General features: G+C 44.4%; 1 protein-coding gene across 3 annotated transcripts in view; it reads right to left on the reverse strand.

Annotated features, from left to right (window-relative positions):
* Window positions 1–9,635, reverse strand: part of TOM1L1 (target of myb1 like 1 membrane trafficking protein) — a 38,680-nt gene extending 29,045 nt beyond the window's left edge. For 2 of the 3 annotated variants that reach the window (XM_054047977.1, XM_054047975.1), the window contains exons 1-3: window positions 9,467–9,635; window positions 8,908–8,992; window positions 6,115–6,193 (exon numbers count right to left, since the gene is read on the reverse strand). In XM_054047977.1, coding sequence (XP_053903952.1) covers window positions 6,115–6,193; window positions 8,908–8,992; window positions 9,467–9,524 — 222 coding nt within the window. In that variant the 5' untranslated portion in view covers window positions 9,525–9,635. The remainder of the gene's footprint in view (window positions 1–6,114; window positions 6,194–8,907; window positions 8,993–9,466) is intronic. The other variant, XM_054047978.1, reaches the window with a different exon arrangement.
* Window positions 9,636–23,470: the final 13,835 nt, after the last annotated feature.

Genomic DNA, 23,470 nt, shown 5'->3' on the forward strand with positions numbered 1-23,470 from the left:
GAGGGTATGTCTACTCTGCAATTGGGACAGCACATGTCGGCAAACCTGCCCTAGCTTTGCTATTTTTAGTGAGCTAACTCAGTCAATGTAGGTGTAGCAGCCTGGGCTTACTGCCCAAATATGACTAGTTTCCCAGGTGAGGCTGAATTCGGGCAGCTAGCCCATCCCACTGTCTATCCTGCCGCGAGCTGCTATTTTTAGTGAGTTAATTCAATCAAAGCTGGTAGCCCCCTCCCTGTGCTGCAATCACATCTCCTGCTTGCTGTACTGACATCCCCAGAAACTCACTCTTGAGAGGGTTCGAATCAAAGCATTAGCAAACGCATTTTCAACTGTCCCGTTAGACTTTCCATAATTAGGGGGCGGAATCAGATGAATTTAGAAGCTGGCACAGTTTCTACGCCCCAGGTGAAAGGAGTTCCATGTCAACAGGAAGGGAGTTGGGTGCTTGATGGTGCAATCCAAGCTCTCAGATTCACATACCAAAACCAGACTCAGCTAATAAAAGGGCACCCCAGCCCTTTGGTAAAAGGTAGCGGCAAAGGCACCATTGCTACAAAACGTTAAATGAAAGAAGAAAAGGATGGGGGAAGGGGAAAAGTGGTAGAAGGAAAGAAAAGTATTTTCCATTGAAAGCCAGATTCTACTCACTAAGTTCAGTGGGACTCATCATGTGAGTAAGGCAACCAGGGTTTGGTTCACAGAGTTGGAATGAACAGTTTCATTTTACAGTAGAAGCCTCTAAGGCAGGGGTCAGCAACGTTCGGCACGCGGCTCTCTAGGGTAAGCACCCTGGTGGGCCGGGCCAGTTTTATTTACCTGCTGACGCGGCAGGTTCGGCCGATCGCGGCCCCCCACTGGCCGCAGTTCGCCGTCCCGGGCCAATGGGGGCAGCGAGAAGCCATGGCCAGCACATCGCTCGCCTGTGCCACTTCTCGCCGCCCCCATTGACCAGGGACGGTGAACCGCGGCCAGTGGGGGCCGCCATTGGCCGAACCTGCTGCATCAGCAGGTAAATAAAACTGGCCCGGTCCGCCAGGGTGCTTACCCTGGCGAGCCGCGTGCCGAATGTTGCCGACTCCTGCTCTAAGGGTATGTCTACACTACCCGCTGGATCGGCGGGCAGCGATCGATCCAGCGGGGATTGATTTATCGCATCTAGTCTAGACGTGATAAATTGACCCCCGAGCGCTCTCCCATTGACTCCTGTACTCCACCGCTGCGAGAGGCGCAGGCGGAGTCGAGGGGGAGAAGCAGCAATTGACTCACCGTGGTAAGTGAAGACACCACAGTAAGTCGATCTAAGTACGTCGACTTCAGCTACGTTATTCACGTTGCTGAAGTTGAGTAACTTAGATCGACCCCCCCAGTGTAGACCAGGCCTAACCACAGGATGCTGCTAAGAATCATGGGTGGATATATTGGCTGCTCATACACCTCAGTCAGTGGGTACCAGTTTGTAGTGTCAGCATTCTACAAAGTGTCACAGCCTAGAGTCTGTTAGGCCATTCATTCCAGGGATGGATGATGTACATTTATTAGTGTTTTCCCCAGTCTAGTTTTTAATGTCCTAAGTGATTGGGGTTCCACCTTTTGCTTTGGAAGGCAAAACCACAGTTCTCTAATCTTTTTTCACCTCCCATTGCCTTGTTTGCCCTACAATGCAATAGAAAGATGTTCCGGGGTTCTCTCTCACACATACGTCTTCATTTTTCCATCCCATAGCTTCTCCAAATCTTCAGCTTTGCAAAAAGTTTCAGAGGGGCAAAAGTACAATATAAATTCCATAGCTTTGCCTCTTGGTAACTTTTCCAACATTATCGAGTTTCAAAAGGAAAAAGGAAAAAGTGGGGTGGGTGGGAGGAAAACAACCGCACTCCCAGAACTTACTCAAAATTCAAATTTATCCCAAAAATATTTTAAGAAAAAATGCAGAAATCAATTTCTCTCCCTCCCCTGCCCATTTTTAATTCTGCATAATGGAAAAAAAATTTTTTTTTAACTATTTATTTTGGCCATCCCTAATACTGCTGTTGCAACCGGAAGCCCCAGTAAAATTGGGACATTGGTATTTACAAATATTAAGAAAGCTAATGAGTTCTAGTAAGCTGAATAGGTGTCGTTCTTAAAAACAGGAAGGGAGCATGCAAACAGGTTTGACACACCCACTATCTACAAATAATAAAGAGTCAAGTAACAAACACACATTGCTGGCTGCCTGCCTAAAAGTCAGAATCTTCTGGACGTCTGATTGTGAAACTTGCAGTGTGGAGTCTGATCTCTTGCCTTTAATAGAAATACTTTATGAAACTACTACAGTAGGGTTACCATATTTTAATAAAAAAAAAAAAGGAGGACACGCCACGGGGCCCCGGCCCCACCCCAACTCCACCCCCAGCCCCAACTCCGCCCCTTCCCCAAAGTCCCTGCCCCAACTCCGCCCCCCTCCCTGAACGTTCCGCCCCTGCTCCTCCCCCTCCTCTGCTTCCTGCGAATCAAATGTTCGCGGGAAGCCTGAAACAGGGAGGCAGCAGGTAAACTGGGGCGGGGGCGCGGCCCAGTCCGGCATGAGCAGCTCCCTCCGGTGGCCGGCCGGCCCCGGCCAAGAGGCTCTGGCCCCAGCATCTCCGGCCTGGGCCCTGGGGCGCCGGCCCTAGTTCCGGCCGCATGCGCCAGTCCCGGCCGACCACCTCCAGCCCCGGCCGAGCACCCTCGGCCCTAGTGACTCTAGCTCGGCTCGGGCCCCGGGGCACCTGCACCGGCCGAGCACCCTGAGCCCCGGTCCCAGTGGCTCCGGCCCAGCTCGGCTCGGGCCCCGGCCCTGGTCGAGCGGCGCCATGCCCAGCGGCTCCGGCTCTGGCCCCAGCAGCTCCAGCCCGGACCCAAGCCCCAAGACCCCTCCCTATTTTCCCAGACATGTCCGGCTTTTTGGCAATTCCCCCCGGACGGGGATTTGAGGAGCAAAAAGCCGGACATGTCTGGGAAAATCCGGACGTATGGTAACCCTAACTACAGGGCCCAGCATGCAAAATCTTCATCCATGTAACTTCATAAGCAGCAGTTGACTTCAGCAGGCCAGAGTGCATGAAACTAAGTCACTTCCAGAATGTTTTTATACACCTGATTGTCACCCATGTTCCTCTAAATCAACAAGCACACAAGGAAAATACACGGAACAGGAACAAGGAAACAGCAATAAAGTAAAAGCCGTGCTCTAATGTTAGCATATTGGTAAATGGCAGATCAACTGAGTTAACCAAGGCCTTGATCCTGCAAAATCTACACCCAAGATAAAATTTGTACACGAACAGCACCATAAAACTCAATGAAAACACTCAGGTGCGTAAAGTTACTCGTATGTGTGCTAGTGTCTCCAGCAGGATTGGGGCCTACAGGTGTGACTCTGCTAGTTCAAAGCAAAACAAGAACTTTCAGCATATTTTTCTGAGTGCTGTTTATGCTTCTCATAGGAGTAACCTAAGCTTTGTGTATACAAGGATTAAGTCCTTCACATGAGATGGAGTAAATGAAACCAGATCAAAATACATATAAAAGAAATTTGGCTCCTTTATTTGTTCTTTTCTTAGCTGTATGTAAAGTAGCCGGGAAAGGGGGATGGATGGAGATTCTCAATGGGCGGAGGGGATGCAAGATAATTGGCACAAGGTGGACTGATAAGGGGAAGAGCTGGTCAAAACTACCAACTGCTTTTTGCAGGAGAGTTTTCAAAAACTGAGAAGTGTTTCATATTTTTGTCGTCTCCCCTCCCCGCTAGCCCTCTTTTCCAGGGGCAAAAATAGAAAAAGCGGGGGGAGGGGTGGGAGGAGATGATTTGTCAAAAAAACGACTCTTTCATAAGAAACAAAAATTCTCCACGAAAACTTTTCATTCAGCAAAAAAAGGCCCTTTCCTGTCACAAAATGACAGACAGAAAATATTCAACCAGCTCTTGCACCAAGAGTACAGTACGTGGTTTTGGAAGCCAAGACAGTAACATTAAACATGGCTAGCACTGGAGGTATTACTGGGGCCAAGGAGAGTGGCAAGCAGAGGCCAGGAGGTACTGGAAAATGGAAAGAAGCCACCAACAGAGGAAGAGGTACTGGCAGACACAAGTGTCTGCAGCTTGCAGAAAGAAGACTGAAAGAATAAAGAAGAGGAAGAGGAGAGAAAGGGGGATTTAGCGGAAAGAGTAGGGCTTGCCAAATGAAGGAAGGTTGGGAAATTGAGGCAGAGAGAGCTTGGAAACCCAGAAAAAGATCTGGGACTGAAAGGTTGAAATTGCCTGGCAGGGTGTAGTTGCATGTGAGTAGGTGGGAACAGAGAAGGAGAAGATAGGAGCTGAAATCCAAGAGAGACTATGAGATAATGCTAGGAGAAGGGCCGGCTCCAGGCACCAGCCCAGCAAGCAGGTGCTTGGGGCGGCACGTCCAGGTCTTTAGCGGCAATTCGGCAGCGGGTCCCTCACTCCCTCTCGGAGCGAAGGACCAGCCGCCGAATTGCTGCCGAAGACTGAAGCGGCGGTGGTAGAGCTGATCGCGGCTCCCCCACACACACACTTGGGGCGGCAAAAACCCTGCAGCCGGCCCTGGCCTGGAACTTGGGAGCACACCTGAAACCCTGGAAGAGGAGAGTTGGCATTTATTTTGCAGTCATGTTGCTTGGATCTGAAACCTAACAGTTGGTCATTAGTCCTATCTGCAAGCAAATAGAATCCATTTTCAGCAGGTCAGTGTTGTTATCCGGTTCCACCCGGGACACACCAGGAACATGAACATAAGGTCTTTTTTCTACAAGGCTGAACAATAACAGAACCACAGCTATATCTGCAGAGCAAATCTCCAGATAAACACTCCCAAAGCTCCGCGCTGTGTTATCAAACTCCAGCCTGCACATTCAGTGCAGGGTTAAGGCAAACAAAGGCCTGGAGGAGAAAGCAAGCCTGATACAGAGAGTGCACTCAGAGCAGAAGCAGAGTATTTCTGCTATGCAAACCTGTGGAGCAAAAAGGTGACTCATCTAAGTAACTGAAGGAGGAAGGGAGCACAAAGGAATAGAAATGGGACACGCTAACCATATAACCGATGTGTTTAGATAACTTTAGCTGCATCCCTAACTCACCAGCTGACACTTGGGCACTGCTGGCCTTCCTGTGATTTAACAGTGTCGGTCACCTATCTACCACCAGACACACCATACAATACGTAACAGCGCTGATGCTTGTGTGATAAAGGGAAACTTCTGCATCTAAATAATGGAAACAGTAAAGAAAATGAAATCCTCAGGGAAATCATTTATACCTAAAGAGCAGGACAGCTAACAAGGATATAGGCCCTTGATCCTGATCTCAGTTACACTGGGAACTGCACTGCACCTAGTAGTGTAAAAAAGATCAGAATCTGACCCACGATATCAGTGCAGAGGAGAGAGGAGAACTGTGTTAACATGCTCCAGTAAACCCAGAGATGGGCCCCAAACCAAACTGCCCCACAGCCTGGGGAAGTTCAGAGGCAGACTCAAACTCTGACTCGGAACAATCTGTAATGGGACCAAATCCCAAGGCCCCCAAACACTGGGACAATTTAGATTCAGAGTTGAACGTTGTAGGTCTTACCTCCAAACAAAACAACATCAGTCATTTCTTCACCCTAATTACTTCCTTGCTGGCAATAAGGCATGCTTTTGCACAACTTATACCACACATTCCATCATGCTGTGTAATACGCCATGAGTAATAAGGCTAGCAGATGTGTTATTAGGAGAATTGTCAAGTCAGTTCAGACTTTGTACAGTATTCTAACCCCTATATCTTTCAGAGATTGGTGGGGTATAATCTGTGGGAAAGCCAAGGGGAGTCATATGATGACTGTCTTGGACAAGCCTTAAGTGTAGAGGTGATATAGGATTATTATTTATTATTTGTATTACAGTAGCATTTAGGAACTGCAGTAAAGAATCAAGGTTGAATTGTACTAGCTAGGTGCTGTGCAGACATATAAAACAGACTGCCTCAGAGAGCTCACAACCTACATATCAATCACACACTGACTTATTTCTTAAAATATGGCTTCCTTCTCAGTATCTAATTAATAGGAGTAGTACAGTTGTACTTACAGACAAGGTGAATCTAATCTCCTTATGGTTACAGTTTTTGGAAATCCTTTTCTTTAGTGCTTTTACTGCATCTTTAGGCCTGTGATAACAAGAAATTATGCAGAGAAAGGTACCAATGAAATAGGGTGGCTGTTTTATAAAAATTGTCCAAGTTCTGAAAATACTGACATGAAATAAGGAGTGAATCAGCTCCCAGTGTTACTCTAATTTTATGCTGGTTCACACCAGTGTGATGGTTCCACTGATTTCAGCAGAGTCACTTTGGTATTAAACAGGAGTAATATAGTGGTGAATCAGGGTCATCACTACAGACGACATCACCACTCCAGAGTCCTGTGTAGAAGAATAAACATAATTCCCCAGTGCGGAGTTTCCTCTCCAAAATTATTTTCTCTTATCATCATGTGAGAGATTTACCTGTGCAACTCTCATTAACATAAAAGCTTAAATGGCCAATGCATCAAGAGTTAACTAGAGCCCATTTTTCAAATATGCTGGAATTAGAGACCTCATGGGAGTTTTGGCAAGACCAGAGGTGTTAGTATCAGTGTCCTGGTTAAATGTCAATCCTGGTAATTGCAGGATGCTTCTAAACAACCCCAGTAATTGCTGTGTGCTGGTAAACAGACACTGCATTCCACATTTCCATCATGGCATTGTGATTTTCATATAGCTCCTGTATCTCTATATATAGCTGTGTGGGAGTGAAGGGCTGGGTGTTAGCTCATTCCTTATGGAAAATAGTTTTGTTTCTTAACATACTTTGTGTATAATGCACCCAGGTATTACAGTAACTGGTGCCCGGGACTGCTTGTGATAAACCAAACCAATATCCTTCAAGATGATCTAGCACTATATTAATGCAACCCATCAAAAACCTGGGTTAAGAAAAAAAAAATCTTACTGGAAAAAACATTCAATGCCAATAAAGCCCTAATTCAATGCTCACCTTTGTAAATACAGTAGCTTGAATGTCCTAATGGATTTCTTGTAAAACTCCACTAAGATCAAGATTTCTCTCTCTTTTTATACCAATGTAAGTTGCAAACATAGTAATTGCCATAGAAGTAATTGCCAAAATAGTGGAGAAGCGAAGGCTTTGTCTACACTATGCAGCTTTTAGCTACAGCCGTGCCGCTAAAAGGTGCGCAGTGTAGCCACCGTTTGTCGGCAGGAGCGAGCTCTCCTGCCAACAAAAAACTTCCACCCCAATGGGTGGCGTTAGTATTGGTTTGCTGTCGACAAAACTTGTGTCTTTCAGGGGTGTGTTTTTTTAACACCTCTGAACGACAAAAGTTTTGTCTTTCACTTGTCAGTGTAGACAAAGCCTAAAACAGGAGAAGGGGGATTAGGAAGAAAAATTCCCCTGTAGTTAAATTATTCCATAAATCCCCACTTCAGGGTTTCTAATACCTTCCTCTTAGGGTCTAATCACTATCAAAGCCAGGATACTGGGCTAGATGGACCACTCATCTGATCAGGTCTGGCAATTCCTTTGTTCCTAGTATTCTGTCTCAGGCTGTGGCCAGTAGCCGATGCTGAAGAGGAAATCACAAGATGTTTCAGAATGGACAGTTATGGAATAAACTGCTCAGATCAAAATAGTGGCGAATTGAAGGCTTTGTCTACACTACGCAGCTTTTAGCAACACAGCTGTGCCGCTCTAGCCGTGCTGCTAAAAGGTGATCACAAGGGAAAGTTGTTTTTTAAAACAAGAGGCACTGGGTAGATACTATACATAAAAAACAATGCTCATAGCTAAACCATCCCCTTGCCAATGGACATGGAGCTACAGGCAAATGGCTGTAGACATAAACAAGAGCATGGGGTTAGAACAAGGAATGGAAGTGCATGGAACAGATGACTTTTTTTCCACTCATTATGTATCATCTCAGGACTGAAACCTCTCTGGTAAATAATATAACATTTTTCACCAGTAGATCTCAAAGGATTTTAAAAAGGTCAGGATTATTATCCCATTTTACATATGGGGAAACTGAGGCACAGAAAAGTGAAGTGACTTGCCCAAGGTTACCCAGCAGGCATTTGGCCAAGCTGGGTAACCTTGGGCTCTACCCACTAGGTCACACTGCCTCCCAAGGGGTCCTAAATAACTATCTAGGTACATTAAAATATGTTGGGATACAAAGTGTGACATCACTTGACTTTTCTGATGATAAATTTAATAGAGGTGGGCATCAAAAATATCTAATCAGGAATCCTGGTCAAGTTACAAACCAAAGTTATGTTGTGGTAGCTAACAGATGTCTCGAATATTGTAAACTTTGGATTCTCCGCTCTTTATAGCGGGAACTCCTACCCTTAATGGTCAAATCTTGACATCGTCACTGATTTCTTACTCAACCAAGGCTCCTAGTAACTCAAAGGAACCTTTCTCCTGAGAAAAGGCTGAATACAAACCAACTAAGGGCATTAGGATCCAGTCCCCAGTAATGACTTAATTAGATGTGACCTTAAGTAGTTGACATGATGCATATGCAACTATACAGAATACTACTGACCTACTCTGAAGAAGCTGGTCCTACTTCTGAATAGCAAAGTGTAACTTTGGATATTCTTATTAGCCACATAAATGAGAGATATTTTAGTGTGTGTGTGCATGCATCAATCCCACACATGCATAAACATCGACCCAGGGCTCTTTTAAACAGGAGTAGTTAACTAGGCAGTGCAGACATTTTTGAGATTTCTGTTAGTCACTCAGGACAGTTACAGTTGTATCACCTGGTAAATGACTTTCCAAACCAGGCTACAGAGCATTCGCCTACTTACCCCTCATCCGTTGTGTTAATAATGTCACAGATGTGCATAAACTGACCCCACTCCTCAGCGGGCAGCGCACCAACCGTTGCTCTCTCTGGAAGGAAAAGAGGACTTGCTTTACAAAAACTCAGTTACCTGCAGACTAAATTAAAGGTGGGTGCTGTGACTTTAAGAAACTTCCTCCCTGAGCCGGCTAGTGTTCTGTATCACACACACACACTGCAGGTTGGCTAGATTGGGAGAATCTAGAACCGATCAATCCTTTATTTCAGTCCAAAGTGCTCACTTGGCCTCCTTACTCATCCGCCTTCAATGGCTGATGTATTAATAAATCGGATGGCAGAGACCTAGGTCTAATCCCCAGGCTGTCCCCAGCTGGGAGTGGGGCTGCACTGGGTGATCATGTGGGAAGACAGGTTGGGGGTCGCTGCCTCCAGCAAACTGCCCAGCTTCTCCTCTGTCCGCTCCGAGGGCGTTGGAGGGGCCCCGGGTCCCTCTTCCAACCCGAGTCACCCCAGATCGGGGGCGGGGAGAGGTGGCACAGGTGGGGTGGGTCTCAGGTACTCACCTATCAGGTGCCCCACGGCTGTGCTGAAGGGATCTTTCTGGCTTTTCCCAAAAGCCATGCTGCTTCGGCGCTCGCAAACCCTGCTCCTTCCTTCCTTCCCCCTGGCCCAGCCAAGCGCCCTCTGCCTCCCCCGGGGGAGCTGTGAGCCCCGCCCCTGGGACTCCCGGCTGCCAGCTCCCCTCGTGCCCTGGTGACTGTTTCCTAGGGAGGAGCTGCCTCCAGGTACCGAGGCTGGAGTACCAGCGTCACGTGCGCCCCGGCAGCCAGCAGACCTGCCCTGCCTGGGCTACTAGCCACCGAACAGGCAATAGACAAACCCACAGCAGCTGCTACTGCAGCAGTCTCGGGGGATCTGGCCTGTAGCCCGGCCCTGCCAGCTGGGGCACATGGAGAGGGGGGGCTGCTCCAGGGCAGAGGTGCCCAGCACCCCCCAGGAGTGAAGAGGTTTGGGGAAGAAGCAGCTGTCTTAAGAGACAGGGATAGGGTGACCAGACAGCAAATGTGAAAAATCAGGATGGGGTGGGGCGGTAATAGGAGCCTATATAAGAAAAAGTCCCCAAAATCGGGACTGTCCCTATAAAATCAGGGCATCCGGTCACCCTAGACTGGGATGGATCCAAAGACAGAACTCATCTGCCAAAGCGGAGCAGACTGGCTGGCTCTTTTAGACATTTCCTTCCCCAGGGAGGAAGGATTTCACAAGGTGCGTTTCTAGCAGAGATCTTCTGAACCCCCTTCTCTCAATGGTCCCAACCTCTCAACCCTCTAAATAAAGGATGGAGACACGTCAGCTTTGGGGATTCAGCCGCAAAGCATTGGGGCAGGGAATGTGTCTCTTCATGTACAGTGCCTAGCACAATGGCACTGCCAACTTGATGAGGACCGCTGGGTGCTACCAGAGGATAAATATGAAGGCAGAGTTATTCTTCTCACAGCTAGGTGTAAACTAAAGCATTTTGTGTCATCATTTTCCCACCTCCATGTTACAGTCGCACCTAGAAGCCCCTGATTGTGCTAGGCACTGTACATACATATAGTAAGAGACGGTTCCTGCTCCAAAGGGCTAACTATCTAAACAGAAAACACATACATCTCCTGAGTCCCAGTCCAGTGCTCTGAGCATTGACCCTCCTCTAGGTCACTGATCAACACAGAACAACTCCATTCCTAATACTGGGCTCTAGGGCACTCCAACATCCCATCCCTTTTTCATACTCCTGAACCAGACTTTAGTACAGGAGGGGACTGTCTCTCTCAACACCTGATTTCACAGTTTACTAACAACCTCTTGTGTGGGACTATCAATTAAAACACATTGTGCCAAATCCCCACACCCTGTTGTTCTGCTCAACTCCCAGTGGCTCCAGCCTCATGAACTTTAGACTTCAGTCCTCATTTCACCTTCCCTTGCAACACCAACTACAGTGAGGAGGCATTAAAGATTATAAGCACTTACCTAGAAGGTCTCCCATTCAGCAGCTTATGACAAACTAGCCCTGTTACTGATTTCTTCCTTTGGTTTTCTTTTATTGACTTTATGGTATTAGTTGGTTTACCAGGATAAGTGTCTAGAGTTTTGATCTGGGTAAAGACCACAGAAAATTGCAGCTTCATATGCAGTAAAATTGAAATTACACTTGTCAAGCAATAGCTATTGCTAATTAAATGTACCGCTGTATTTCCCTTGCATACAATCAGAAATATACAAATACAATGGGAATGTCAGCGTCTGCTGCATTGTAGAATGTCAAATTTAAAACATTGTTTACTTTAGCATCCACCACTGTGAAATCACGGAACTGACTGTTTGCTCTTGCGACATTCTTGACACCAAATCAGGTGAAATGTTTTCTTGGGCCATATGTTCCCCTCTATCCCATGGCTTGAAGGAGAACAGATGTACAGGTCTCTGAGTGAGAAGAGGCAGAGAAAACAGAGCACAAGAGTTGCTGATGTAGTCTCATCCCATGGTGCTTTGTAACAACCACTATCCCTCTCCACACCAATTCTTCCAGAGACAGGGATATTCTCCTTAGGATTGATACAATTGCTGTTGATGGCTACAGTAGTGTCACTGCTTCACAAGCTAAGCTGTGACTCAGACTTCATTAATTCTTGGGCAGAAAGGTGAGATGAATTTTGGCAAAATAAAAGTCAACTCTAAAGATCTTTGTATTTGCTGATTGGAAGGTCTAGCTATTTCAGTGTAAAATAAATATGGACTCTTTTATTAACGAGTGTTTCAATATGGTATAATTAGCCATATCATCAAAATATAATAATATATGCAAATAAATGATTCACTTGACATCAGAATTTCATTAATAAACAAAGCCATCTTGTCCTGATTGCTAGCTATCTGTGTAAACTCATTTGACTTTTTTTGCATTTTGTGTGACCCAGTGGCTCCATCTGCTGGATAACCTTAACATGAGGGCTGCAGAAGGGCATACATTTTCTGTATGGATGACATTAAGTATAGTTGCTAGAAAATAAGTATAGGATTTATTGTCACTAGAATGATCTACTGCTGAAAATTATCTGTACACCTTTTTAATGAGATCGTGGCCAGCTGTTTGTCTCTCCCTCACACACATACTTATTTATTATAAGTGGGTGGTGCTAATTACATGTTCTTGTTGTGGTTTCATTCCAGATTAGAATTGATCAGTTGATTTCCAATTTTGTATACCTATATTTTACTTATTATTTGATTATGTAGGGGGCTTTTCATTTAAAGTCTCAGCATCATATAGAATCTTATTTAATGTCTTAGTTACAGATCCCTTGTTTGAAATACAAATTTAGGATAAGAACATAAGAACGGCCGTACTGGGTCAGACCAAAGGTCCATCCAGCCCAGTATCCTGTCTACCTACAGTGGCCAATGCCAGGTGCCCCAGAGAGAGTGAACCTAACCGGTAATGATCAAGTGATCTCTCTCCTGCCATCCATCTCCACCCTCTGACAAACAGAGGCTAGGGACACCATTCCTTACCCATCCTGGCTACTACGCATTAATGGACTTAACCTCCATGAAATTATCCAGTTCTCTTTTAAACCCTGTTATAGTCCTAGTGTTCACAACCTCCTCAGACAAGGAGTTCCACAGGTTGACTGTGCATTGGGTGAAGAACTTCCTTTTATTTGTTTTAAACCTGCTGCCCATTAACAGGGCCGGTGCAAGGATATTTTGCGCCCTAGGCGAAACTTCCACCTTGCGCCCCCTTCCTCCTCCTCCTCCCCTCCCTTCCCCCCCTCCCAGAATCACTTATTATAAAAACTTTCAAAAATAAATACAGTGGAGTCACATCTTATGCGGGGGTTAGGTTCTAAGGTCAGGGCGTAAGGAAAATCGCATATAGTGAAAATTACCATAAAGTACACTACACACAGTATATACTGTATACACTAGAACAGGGGTCCTCAACCTACAGCATATGAGACGATTTTTTTTTAATGGCAGGCTGCGGGCCTCGGCCGCCGCTGAGCCCGCTGCCAGTCTGGGGTTCCGTCCGCCGGCCCCGCTCAGCCCGCTGCCAGCCGGGGTCCCAGCCGCTGGCTCCATTCAGCCTCCTGCTGGCCTCAGTGAATGGAACCCCAGGCTGACAGATGGAACCCTGGGTGAACGGAACCTCAGACCGTTGAGGTAGGTTGAGGACCCCTGTTCTAGTGTATACTGTATTTTATGGTAATTTGCACTATATGCGATTTTCCTCTTGCTGACCTTAGAACCTAACCCCCGTGTAAGATGTGACTCCACTGTCGTGTCAAAAAAAATTTTGGGGCACCGCTTTTTGGCACTCCCAAATCTTGGCGCCCTAGGTGACTGTCTAGTTCGCCTAGTGGTTACATCGGCCCTACCCATTAATTTCATTTGGATCTTCTTATTTTATTTATAGTAGCACCTAGAGGCCCCAGCTGAACTCATTTTAGGCCCTGTACAAACAGCTAGCAAGAGTTAGACTCTGTCCCAGAAAGCTTACAATGTTAGGGTCAGAACAATTCTGATGAACCATTTTTTCATTGAAATTTGCTGATTTGAATTTGGAACGTTTTGCAGGACTGGTTCAATTCTGATGAGCTTCCAAAGGACGCCAGGCAGGATTCTACCAGCTGAACGAGAAGCCCCAGGCTTGGGAGTTGATGGCAAGCTATTTAGGACACGAGCCAGGGACCTGGCAGCTGCTGTCTGAAGTTGACATAATTTGTGTTAGTTTCACCGCTGTCCATCACTGAATAGCAGTGGTGAACCTAACCAGACTTGTTAATTTGACAAGCTGAGGATCCCAGGGAGCATATTTCATTGTGGAAACATCACATTTTGGGGTTTCCAAAACAAAATATTGTGGGATTGCTGAACATTTTTGAATTTTTGACTTTATCCTAATTAGGGATGGGGGAAAAATGTCAAAATCTCAATTTTTTTTCCAAGATGGGAAAAGTATTTCTCACCCAACACTATACAGTGTAAATAGATAAGGGGGACAAAGGTTGGATATGAATTAGCAGATTCTCACCCTGAGAAATGATACAAGCAAGCTGCAGATTCTTAAGGGTAAGCTGCACTTGCTTTATAGCTTGGAATCCCCAAGTCTTTCGTACATAGGCTAGAAATCCCTTTAGCCTGGGTCCAGCACTTCCCCCAGTTCGGTCTTTGTTCTTCAGGTGTTTCCAGGAGTCTTCTTGTGTGGGGAGTTGAGAACCCCAGATGATGTCACTCGCTGCCTTATATAGCTTTAGCATATGGTGGGAACCCTTTGTTTCAATGCTTGGTTTCCAGACCAGTTTATTGAAAAATATTGACATCCCAAGATGGCGTCCAGAATCACGTGGCCTGGTCACATGTCGTTCTAGAGTCATTGCAGCCATTACTTACAGGTTGTCCGTAGTGTTTTCAGGAAGGCTCACAAGGTAGGGGGATAAGCTTCTCCCAAGGCCTAATGTTTTTCCTAATGGCCCATTGCCCTGAATAGGCCCTTCCCCACCCACTATCTAGACTGAAAGCATCTTGCCTAGTGGGTGTCAACCAGGTGTAACTACATTTGAAATAGATACATGGTCAATATTCATAACTTCAGATACAAAAATGAAACATGCATAAAAATAGGATAATCATATTCAGCACATCATAACTATTCCAATGACATCCTACATGACCCATCTTATGCAAAATGCATCATAATTATGCCATAATCATATCATAATAATTTAACACTGAAGAATATAGGGTGCAGTGTCACACACGTATGCAGAGGCCTTCCAGGAGGTACATCAACTCATCTAGATTTTTACCTCGTTTTACAAAGGCGACATAAAAAGCACTAGCGAAGTCAGAACAAATTAAAATTTCATACGACTTGTTTATACTGCTCTATATACTATACACTGAAATGTAAGTGCAATATTTATATTCCAATTGATTTATTTTATAATTATATGGTAAAAATTAGAAAGTCAGCAATTTTTCAGTACTAGTGTGGCTGTGACACTTCTGAATTTTTGTCTGATGTTGTAAGCAAGTAGTTTTTAAATGAAGTGTAACTTGGGGTACGCAAAAGAAATCAGACTCCTGAAAGGGGTACAGTAGTCTGGAAAGGTTGAGAGTCGTTGGATAAAAGGACCTTGTCTACACTAGGAGGACTTTGCTAGTATATCAGTAAAGCACTCCCGTGTGTGAACACAGCTATATTGGCAAAAATGTGCTTATGCTGCTATAGTTTATGCTGATTCCCTGAGTTGGCATAAGCTATACCAGCATATGTGCAGTTTTGGTGGTATAACTGCATTTACATTTCGGCTTTTACTGGCATTGCTGTGTCAGTAAAAATAATCACACCCCTAAATGACACAGCTGTGTCAGCAAAAGTTTCTAGTGTAGACGAGGCCTAGCAGTTTAGAATAATATCTCTGATTTTTAAACAAATTAATGAGAAATGCCTTTATCTGACTTAATCTTCAAGCCACTTCCCAAAGGCTTACACACACACACACCCACCCACCCACATTAGGTAGTTTACTTGAACAACCAATGATATTTGATATGAAAATAATAAATCACAATGATGATTTCTGCCACCATTTACAACAGGGTTAAGCCTGATATTTTGGGAGGGATCATTTTTTAAACTGAGATTTGCTGGGCTCATAAATATTCCCCATCCCCGAAAAGCAGTCTTCACCCATATTGTCTTCATTGAAAGTCAATTTCTATTTCTTCCTCGTTTTAAAGTGCAACAAGGATACGATCAGCAGAAATCTCACTGTAGCTAAGACAGAGGCTTGCTATGGTCTGTGCTGGTAGCTGAACTCCAACAAACAGCTAAAGGACTAGATCAAATCCCCTTTGCATAATCTCCATTAGCTCATTGCATTCAGATAACAGCAAGCCTAATCAGGAGGCCTTTGGGTAAATTAATTTAATGTTTGTCTGATTTGGGATCCAATCTCTCAGACTGTGGAGCAGTCCCTGAGTGTCTGTCTGTTAGTATATTTTTAAAATTAATTAATGGCACATTTAATTTGGAAGAGGACAATGTGTTTTGTGGGATAAAGTGATGGTTATGTTTAGTTATGCCCAGTAGAGGGCAGTCTTGCTTAACTAACTGAACTTAGTCACCTTTATTGATGCACCTGATTTACTGAAAAGGGGATCCAGTAGAGAAGAAGGATCCCAGGCGTGCCGGAGTTTATCATTTAAACATTGTGGCTCAGGCACAGCTCTTTAGCCTCAAAAATGCTGCCTGCCTAGCTGGAAGGGAGGAACTCTGTTATCCAGTGCAAAGCACTCTGTAAGGGAAGGCACAGAATACAGCACTGGGGGATGTGAAGTCTTTCGGGACTGAAAGTGACGGAAAGCATTGATGGCATCATAATTGTATCAGAGACGCTGTAACCAAGATCATGGCCCCATTGGGCTAGGCAGTATGCGAATACTAGCACCAGACAGTTCTTGCCTTTTTCTGTCATCTTGTCTGTGGAGGAAAACAACAGACAACTGGTACCTTTTTAAACTGTCAAAGGGAATGTCTGAATTGGCGAAAGAGCTTTTTAAATTAGAAGCTATTAAAAGGTTTTCATTCCAGGGAGATCCTGGGTAAATTTGGCCAGGGGTAAAATAAAACGTTAAACAAAATGCAATTGTCCAATTTAAAGAGGAACTCCTTTCTAAATTATACTAGCTTTATCTAATCCCACCTACGAAGTCTCTCCCAGGAGTTCCACTGGGCCACACAGCAAGACATCAGGATTCCATATGGTGTATATATAATTCCAAGTGCTACACGTCTAGTTTAATCTGGTTGTCAACTCTATTAAAGTTAATGATGAAAACCTTTCATATCTCATTCCTTGCTGCAGTACAGATTTCCTCACCTCCCATGAACAGCCTTAAAGAGACACTGTATTATTAATCAGAGTGGCTTTTTATTCCAGTTATGCTGGACCAGAGATGAAGTCTTTAGATAGACCTTGACATCTACAATTTTCCTGAAGCCTGATACAGCTGTCTGCCTCTTTTTCAATATTTTGAAAACTCCTTTGCCAAGCACATAGTTTAGGAATCCTCTAAAGACCTTTAGGAACTGAAGGAGTCTACATATAATTTTCAATTCCAACAAGGGACTTTATTATTGTGATATTCTCTATAATTATCAGAGTGGAAAACAGCCCTGAAAGAGACTGAAATCCTCATAAACCCTATAGAGGAGCAGCAGGTATGGCCTTATATTGAGAAGGTCATGTTGCTATCAGTAATACTTCAACCACCTTGCAGAGCAGCTACAGGCAAGAGTTTAGGTTAGCACTAATGATTTCTCTTATTTTTTATGTCATATTTGGGAAAATAAAAATAACCCACTAGTATTTTTTAAAGGCAACATTAAGGAAAATAATTCTCAAGCACTGTCTCCTCATTAAACAGATTCTCTGGCTGCCCATGAAAACATCATATTGGATATTTGAGCAAATTGACAAAACCGAGAGAGCTGGGTGGTTAAGTTAGCTCCTTGTCACCTTTTGAACCCCAGTTCAAATCCATGCCCTCTCTAGCTAATGTAATGCCTTGCTGCTCCCAGGGGTCTATCCTGTCCTAATTAACCAAAAGTCTCAGCTGAGCTGTCTGCTGGATTTTAATTACAGAGTTATTAATTCGCGGGGAAAAAGTTGACAGATGTTTCAGGTTGGTCGGAGCAAATTAAAAGGCAGGTGCCTGGCATAAAAACTCAGAAACGATCAAACAAATGACTCATGCATGTTTAGCTGTTCTGAAATGAATAGTGTACATCGTACCATTCGGTGTCCTGCACAGAAGAGGGCAGGGTGACATTTCTTCAGAAAATCCAGCTTAACCAGCCAGCCAGAATATTAACATAGATGCTCTCTCACACACTTTTTAAAGATAAGGAGGTCCATGAGTTTATACTCTTAAAGGAGCCACAACGTATTTTGTGACATTTTGTGCCCACCTCACTTCTAGATAAGAAAAAGTTCCAATATTTTCATAGGTCCTTTTAGTTTCGCAAAACCTTGTACAGAGCAGAGATAAGCAAAATAACCGGCCATCTATTTTATGGCCTTTGTTACTGTATCTGGGTGCATGCTGCACTATGGAACAAAAGACTAACCAGAACAGCCCACAATAGACAACATTTACAGTCGCCCCTCCCCCCCCCCCCCAAATTGACGCCTTGACCCATCAGATATAAAAAACCCAAGTGCAAGTCTACCAAAGAGAGGACAAGCAGTCACTGGCTTAGTTTGCAGCAAGGGAAATTTAAGTTAAATATTAGAAAAAACGTAAGTTTCAGAGGAGCAGCCGTGTTAGTCTGTAGCCGCAAAAAGAACAGGAGTACTTGTGGCACCTTAGAGACTAACACATTTATTTGAGCATAAGCTTTCGTGGGCTACAGCTTATGCTTATGCTCAAATAAATTAGTTAGTCTCTAAGGTGCCACGAGTACTCCTGTTCTTTTTGAAAAAACATAAGGGTAGTTAAGCTCTGGAATAGGCTTCCTAAGGAGGTGGTGGAATTCCTTTCACTGGAGATTTTTAAGACCAGGTTACACAAAGACCCGTCAGGGATGGTTTGGGTACACTTGGTCCTCCCTCAGCACAGGATCTCCTTCCAGCCCTACCTTTCTCTGATGCTATGCTGCCTGGAGGCTTCTCTCTTCTCCAGTACTTATATGACTGATCCATCAGTTGTCTGCTGTACTGCACCGGCAGAGGAGACAAAGGAAGTGAGTGCAGCAGAAACTCTCATACTGTGACACCTGTAAAAAAGGCACTGAATTTCCTTCTTCCCCTCTCCCTAGCTGAGGCAATTGTTAATGTACTGGCTTCCTAGAAAAGACAAAGAACCAAAGTCTGTTGAGATTTGGGGCAAAGCATTCTTTATAGGGGAGGAAGTATTAGGATTCCATCTTCCTTCTACTACATTTCTCCCTTGTTAGCTCTCTGTCCAGCACTTTACTCTGGCTTGTGGGGTTCCACACAGTTGGTGTTAATAGATTAATGCATGTCACCTTAATGGAGATTTATGGCAGTGTCACTTCCATGCCATGCTAAGCCTGAACTAGCCTGTAGCGGGGGAACTCAGATATTTCCCAGGGTGCACACAGCCTCCAGCTTTGCACTGCAGCTCGCTGGATGCCTGTATCATCTGTGTAGCTGACCGGTTTGCACAGCTGCCTGCATTCTTGAGTGTAAAGCCCTTTGCAAAGTAAGTTTTGTGAGGAATGAAACCTGCAGATGATGCCATGCACTGACACCAGGGTGGAGCACTAGGGGGTATTAACATAGGGAGTGCAGGAATACATGAGACTCCGTGGCTGCCCGTATTTTTTAACTCGGTCATCTAACCCTCCTTAGATCTAAACAGCACAGTGTTAAATACTGCAGGAAACTTGGTGGCTATTTCCACAGCTTCTCAGGGTATGTCTATACTACCTGCCGGATCGGCGGGCAGCGATCGATTCAGCGGGGGTCGATTTATCTCGTCTAGTCTAGACGTGATAAATCGACACCCGAGCGCTCTCCCGTCGACTCCTGTACTCCAGCGCTGCGAGAGGCACAGGCAGAGTAGACGGGGGAGCGGCAGCAGTTGACTCACTGCAGTGAAGACACCGCGGTGAGTAGATCTAAGTACGTCGACTTTAGCTACATTATTCACGTAGTTGAAGTTACGTAACTTAGATCGACGCCCCCCCAGTATAGACCAGGCCTTAGTGGCTTTGTCCAGATCCTGTAGGCAGCTTTGGAAATCTCAGCTCCTGTGTTAGCAACCATGGGAAATCTTTGCTGAAAAACTAATTTAGCATATACAATGCGGTGATCAGTAATTGACGATCAAGATGAGTTGAACGTAGGGTGACCAGATAGCAAGGGTGAAAAATCGGGACGGGGGTGGTGGGTAATAGGCACCTATAAAAGAAAAAGCCCCAAATATCGGGACTGTCCCTATAAAATCAGGACATCTGGTCACCCTAGTTGAACTGTATGTTGGGAAGTCGGTTGTGAGCAAGGGCCTAGCAGAATTGCTTGATCTGTTGGCTTGCTTTGCACTGAATTTGATAATGCAAAGAATCTGTCTTCACTAGACCTGTTAGCTGAGTTTGTAACCAGTTAAGCAACCGGCTTAAGTCTAAACATGAGCACTAGAATTCTTCAACCTCCCTTATGCGCCTGTGATCCCACTAGTTCAGGGCACTCATTCGTCGTACAATCACAGGCACACCCATGCAGCGTTCTCTCTGCTGTCTCGTGAGCAGACCGACTACTGAAATGTGCTCGCATCCTGATCTCAGAGAGAAACACAAAACTCAGAGCAACTCTTTACTCCTGACCTTTCTCAGCTTGGAAGGATCATCTTGGCCTTGCACTAATACGTTCTGAAATTCGTCACTGATATTATGAAGGGTTAATGCAGTACGGTTTGAAAGGGGACTACATTAATGCACAGAAGGGAACTTTTAGAGCCCATCAGCAGGATGCACATGGGCCAGATGGTGCACAACGCACTGATGTCCAATAGAATTTACTATTTACCCCTGCAGGTGTGGACAAGCTCACTGTTGATAAATAACTTGTCTTGCAGCTGTCCTACTTAGAGGAGCTTTTGAGATATTTGACAATAAGGAACTCAACTGTAAATTGTCACATTTTCCTCAAAGTGAGATTTCATGTTACAAGATCTTTCTGGCTAGCCAGAATGAATATCAATTCCTGTCCTTGGATACAGACCCAAAATCTAGAAGAAAAGTAAATTGGTGAAAGTAGATTTCAACATCAAGGATAACAGAAAGCACATGACTTTCAGTTCTCGGAGAGTACTTTACAGAACATTATCTCACAAGTATAAAGCATGGGAATTGTATATGAGAATTCCGACACATTATGGAGAGGCACTGTACTATGTATGCTTATTTCTCCTTTTTCCAAAGAAAGGCCACCAGTGATTTCTCATTTATTTTAGTCCCCTCACATGGTCTCCTGTAATCGGAACGAGATCTAGTCTTTGTCCGTAACACTTATTAATCCCTGGTCCTGTACCCCACTGCAAACACACACAATCATTTACTAATATATGGAACTACAGGATTAGTGCTGAACATCCCATCATTTACTTACATGGTATCCTATTCCCCCTTCTGCTTGGTGACTAGTAGGGTGACAATTCTGCAGTCTGATCTGTATGGCAAACCTTTATGTCCCTACAGATTCCCACTGAAATCAGTGGGGCTCTTCACAGGTCTGTCTGCGTGGATCAGATTGTAGGTTGTAAACAAAGAACAGGAACCTTTCCACTTTTTTAATTTCTAATGCACTTAATACACTTTGGAGATTCCAAACATACAATGGCCCAGATCCTAAGCTGGTATAAATAGAAGCATCTGTTTATATGGCCTCCGTTATTGCTGAATCCAAGTGCCTCATAATCTTTAATGTATTTATCCTCAGAACACCCCTGCGATGCAGGGAATTAGAGACTAAGGTCCAATCCTCAAAGTTATTTAGTTAGTGTTAGGCAGCTAAATACCTTGGAAGAGCCAGATCTAAGTGACTTTGCCTGTGGTCACCCAGGAAGCCAGTGTGGGAGCGGCAAATTGCACCCAGGTCGCCCACATCCCAGATTAGCAGCCTAATCCCTGGGTTGTCCTTATTGATTTACGTAGCACTACACCAGTTTACATCACCCGAGACACTGGTTCAATCATTCTGGGGTTTATCGGAATGCAGATTCCCCAGGGCCAAGTGAATTTTTAAAATATAAAATAAACTTTTACGGTGGGCTTTTAAAAGTTTCTCCCAGCAAGATTTTAAGGAGTTTGCAACTTTTGTAGTTTTGTTACCGTTCGTAGACACAGAAATATACAGTACACGCATCTACACAGTAGTAGAGCCTAACCTCATAACACCGATAAGGTTAACGCAAAGCAATGTTATTCCTGATGTTGCAGATAAATCATGTTTTCCACCACTACACACAAATGTACTGAGCTACAGCTAACATTTCATCTGGCAGGCAGAAGTACCCCCGACCCCTTTCAATCTGGAATTCTCTAACCACCCATGGACAACAAGATATTGTGCATCTATCATCAATTTTCTGATTCCCTGGGGAACAAGGCTGCAAGCACAGAGACTCTGGCAAAGGCTTGTTACTCATCATTTCTTCATTGTGAGTTCATGCCTATCCTTAATTTGGCTCAATTGAGCCAAATCCATTTCCAATTGCACCTGATAATACAACGCCTTCAAATCAAGGTCACTAGCTTTACATCCGTATTCTGGTTTTACTGGTCTCTTCTCATTTGAACGGCAAGACACCACAACCAGTGCTCATTCTTGACTTTGAGTTAACAGCCGATCACTGTCCTTCAAACATGGTACTTGAGCTTTGTTGAATTCCTGCTACTTTTGTTGCCCAGTCTATTGCAGAAAACATTCAATGCAGCCCAAGTCACCAGCAGACTTCATGAACGCTAACCCTTATACCAGGTTTCAGAGTAGCAGCCGTGTTAGTCTGTATCCGCAAAAAGAACAGGAGTACTTGTGGCACCTTGGAGACTAACAAATGTATTAGAGCATAAGCTTTCGTGGACTACAGCCCACTTCTTATTAGAAGCAGTAGTGACTTTATTGGAACCAAGAAGATTCAATGCAGGATACTTGCTGTTATGGTTTTATCAGTTACAGCTAAGGTACAATTTCTGTGAAATGAGTCGCCAGAGAAAATTGTACTGAACAATTTTTTTATTTTATTTTTTTAAGAATAGTAGAGGCAGGCGTTTATCTTATCTGGACCACTTACTTGTTTAACAAGCCATGACAGAATTTGGTCTGCATCTTTAGTATTAAGATAACACTCGGTATCTGTACTATAACTCATAACCTATCTCAGCTCAGCTGTATTCTATCACCATCTCTTAATACTCACGAAAGAAAATAAGTTGTGCTGCCAGCAGTTCTCTTTATCTCTTAATAAAATGTAAGTAAGCAAAGAGTATGGGTGCGATTATAGAAGCTTAAGAAAAACAGTAGACAGGAAGATAGAAATTGATCAGATGTAGCTTACCTTCCCGGTGCTAAAGTCCCATGAGATTTTACAAGCAAAGCAGACAGGCTGGGTCAGTATTTTCTAAGGAACTAACGGGTGCTGCTGAAGTGGTGTTGTGTTTCACTAGGTGGCAGTCTTACCTTTAAGTCAGTACAGGACCGAAGCATCAGCACAGAGCTAGAGAGTCTAAGTTCCATGGCCCTTATTGGAAGGGTCTGGATTGTAATATTGGTGTCCTGATCTAATTCTACCTTGGGTAATTAGACCTTGCTTGAATTTTTAATTGGACATTGCATTGCTCTTCACTTCCTCCACCTCTGAATTATGTTGCTGTGTGCTGTTAAAAAACAGCTGTTGCATTTCATCCAAGAGCTGCCTTGGCATCAGCGGTAGGAAACACGATTTGCAAGTTAGTTTGTAATTTACTCTGTGGTCATTTGGGATGA

The sequence above is a fragment of the Malaclemys terrapin genome, chromosome 13, assembly GCF_027887155.1.
Source record: "Malaclemys terrapin pileata isolate rMalTer1 chromosome 13, rMalTer1.hap1, whole genome shotgun sequence".
Classification (NCBI taxonomy): Eukaryota; Metazoa; Chordata; order Testudines; family Emydidae; genus Malaclemys; species Malaclemys terrapin.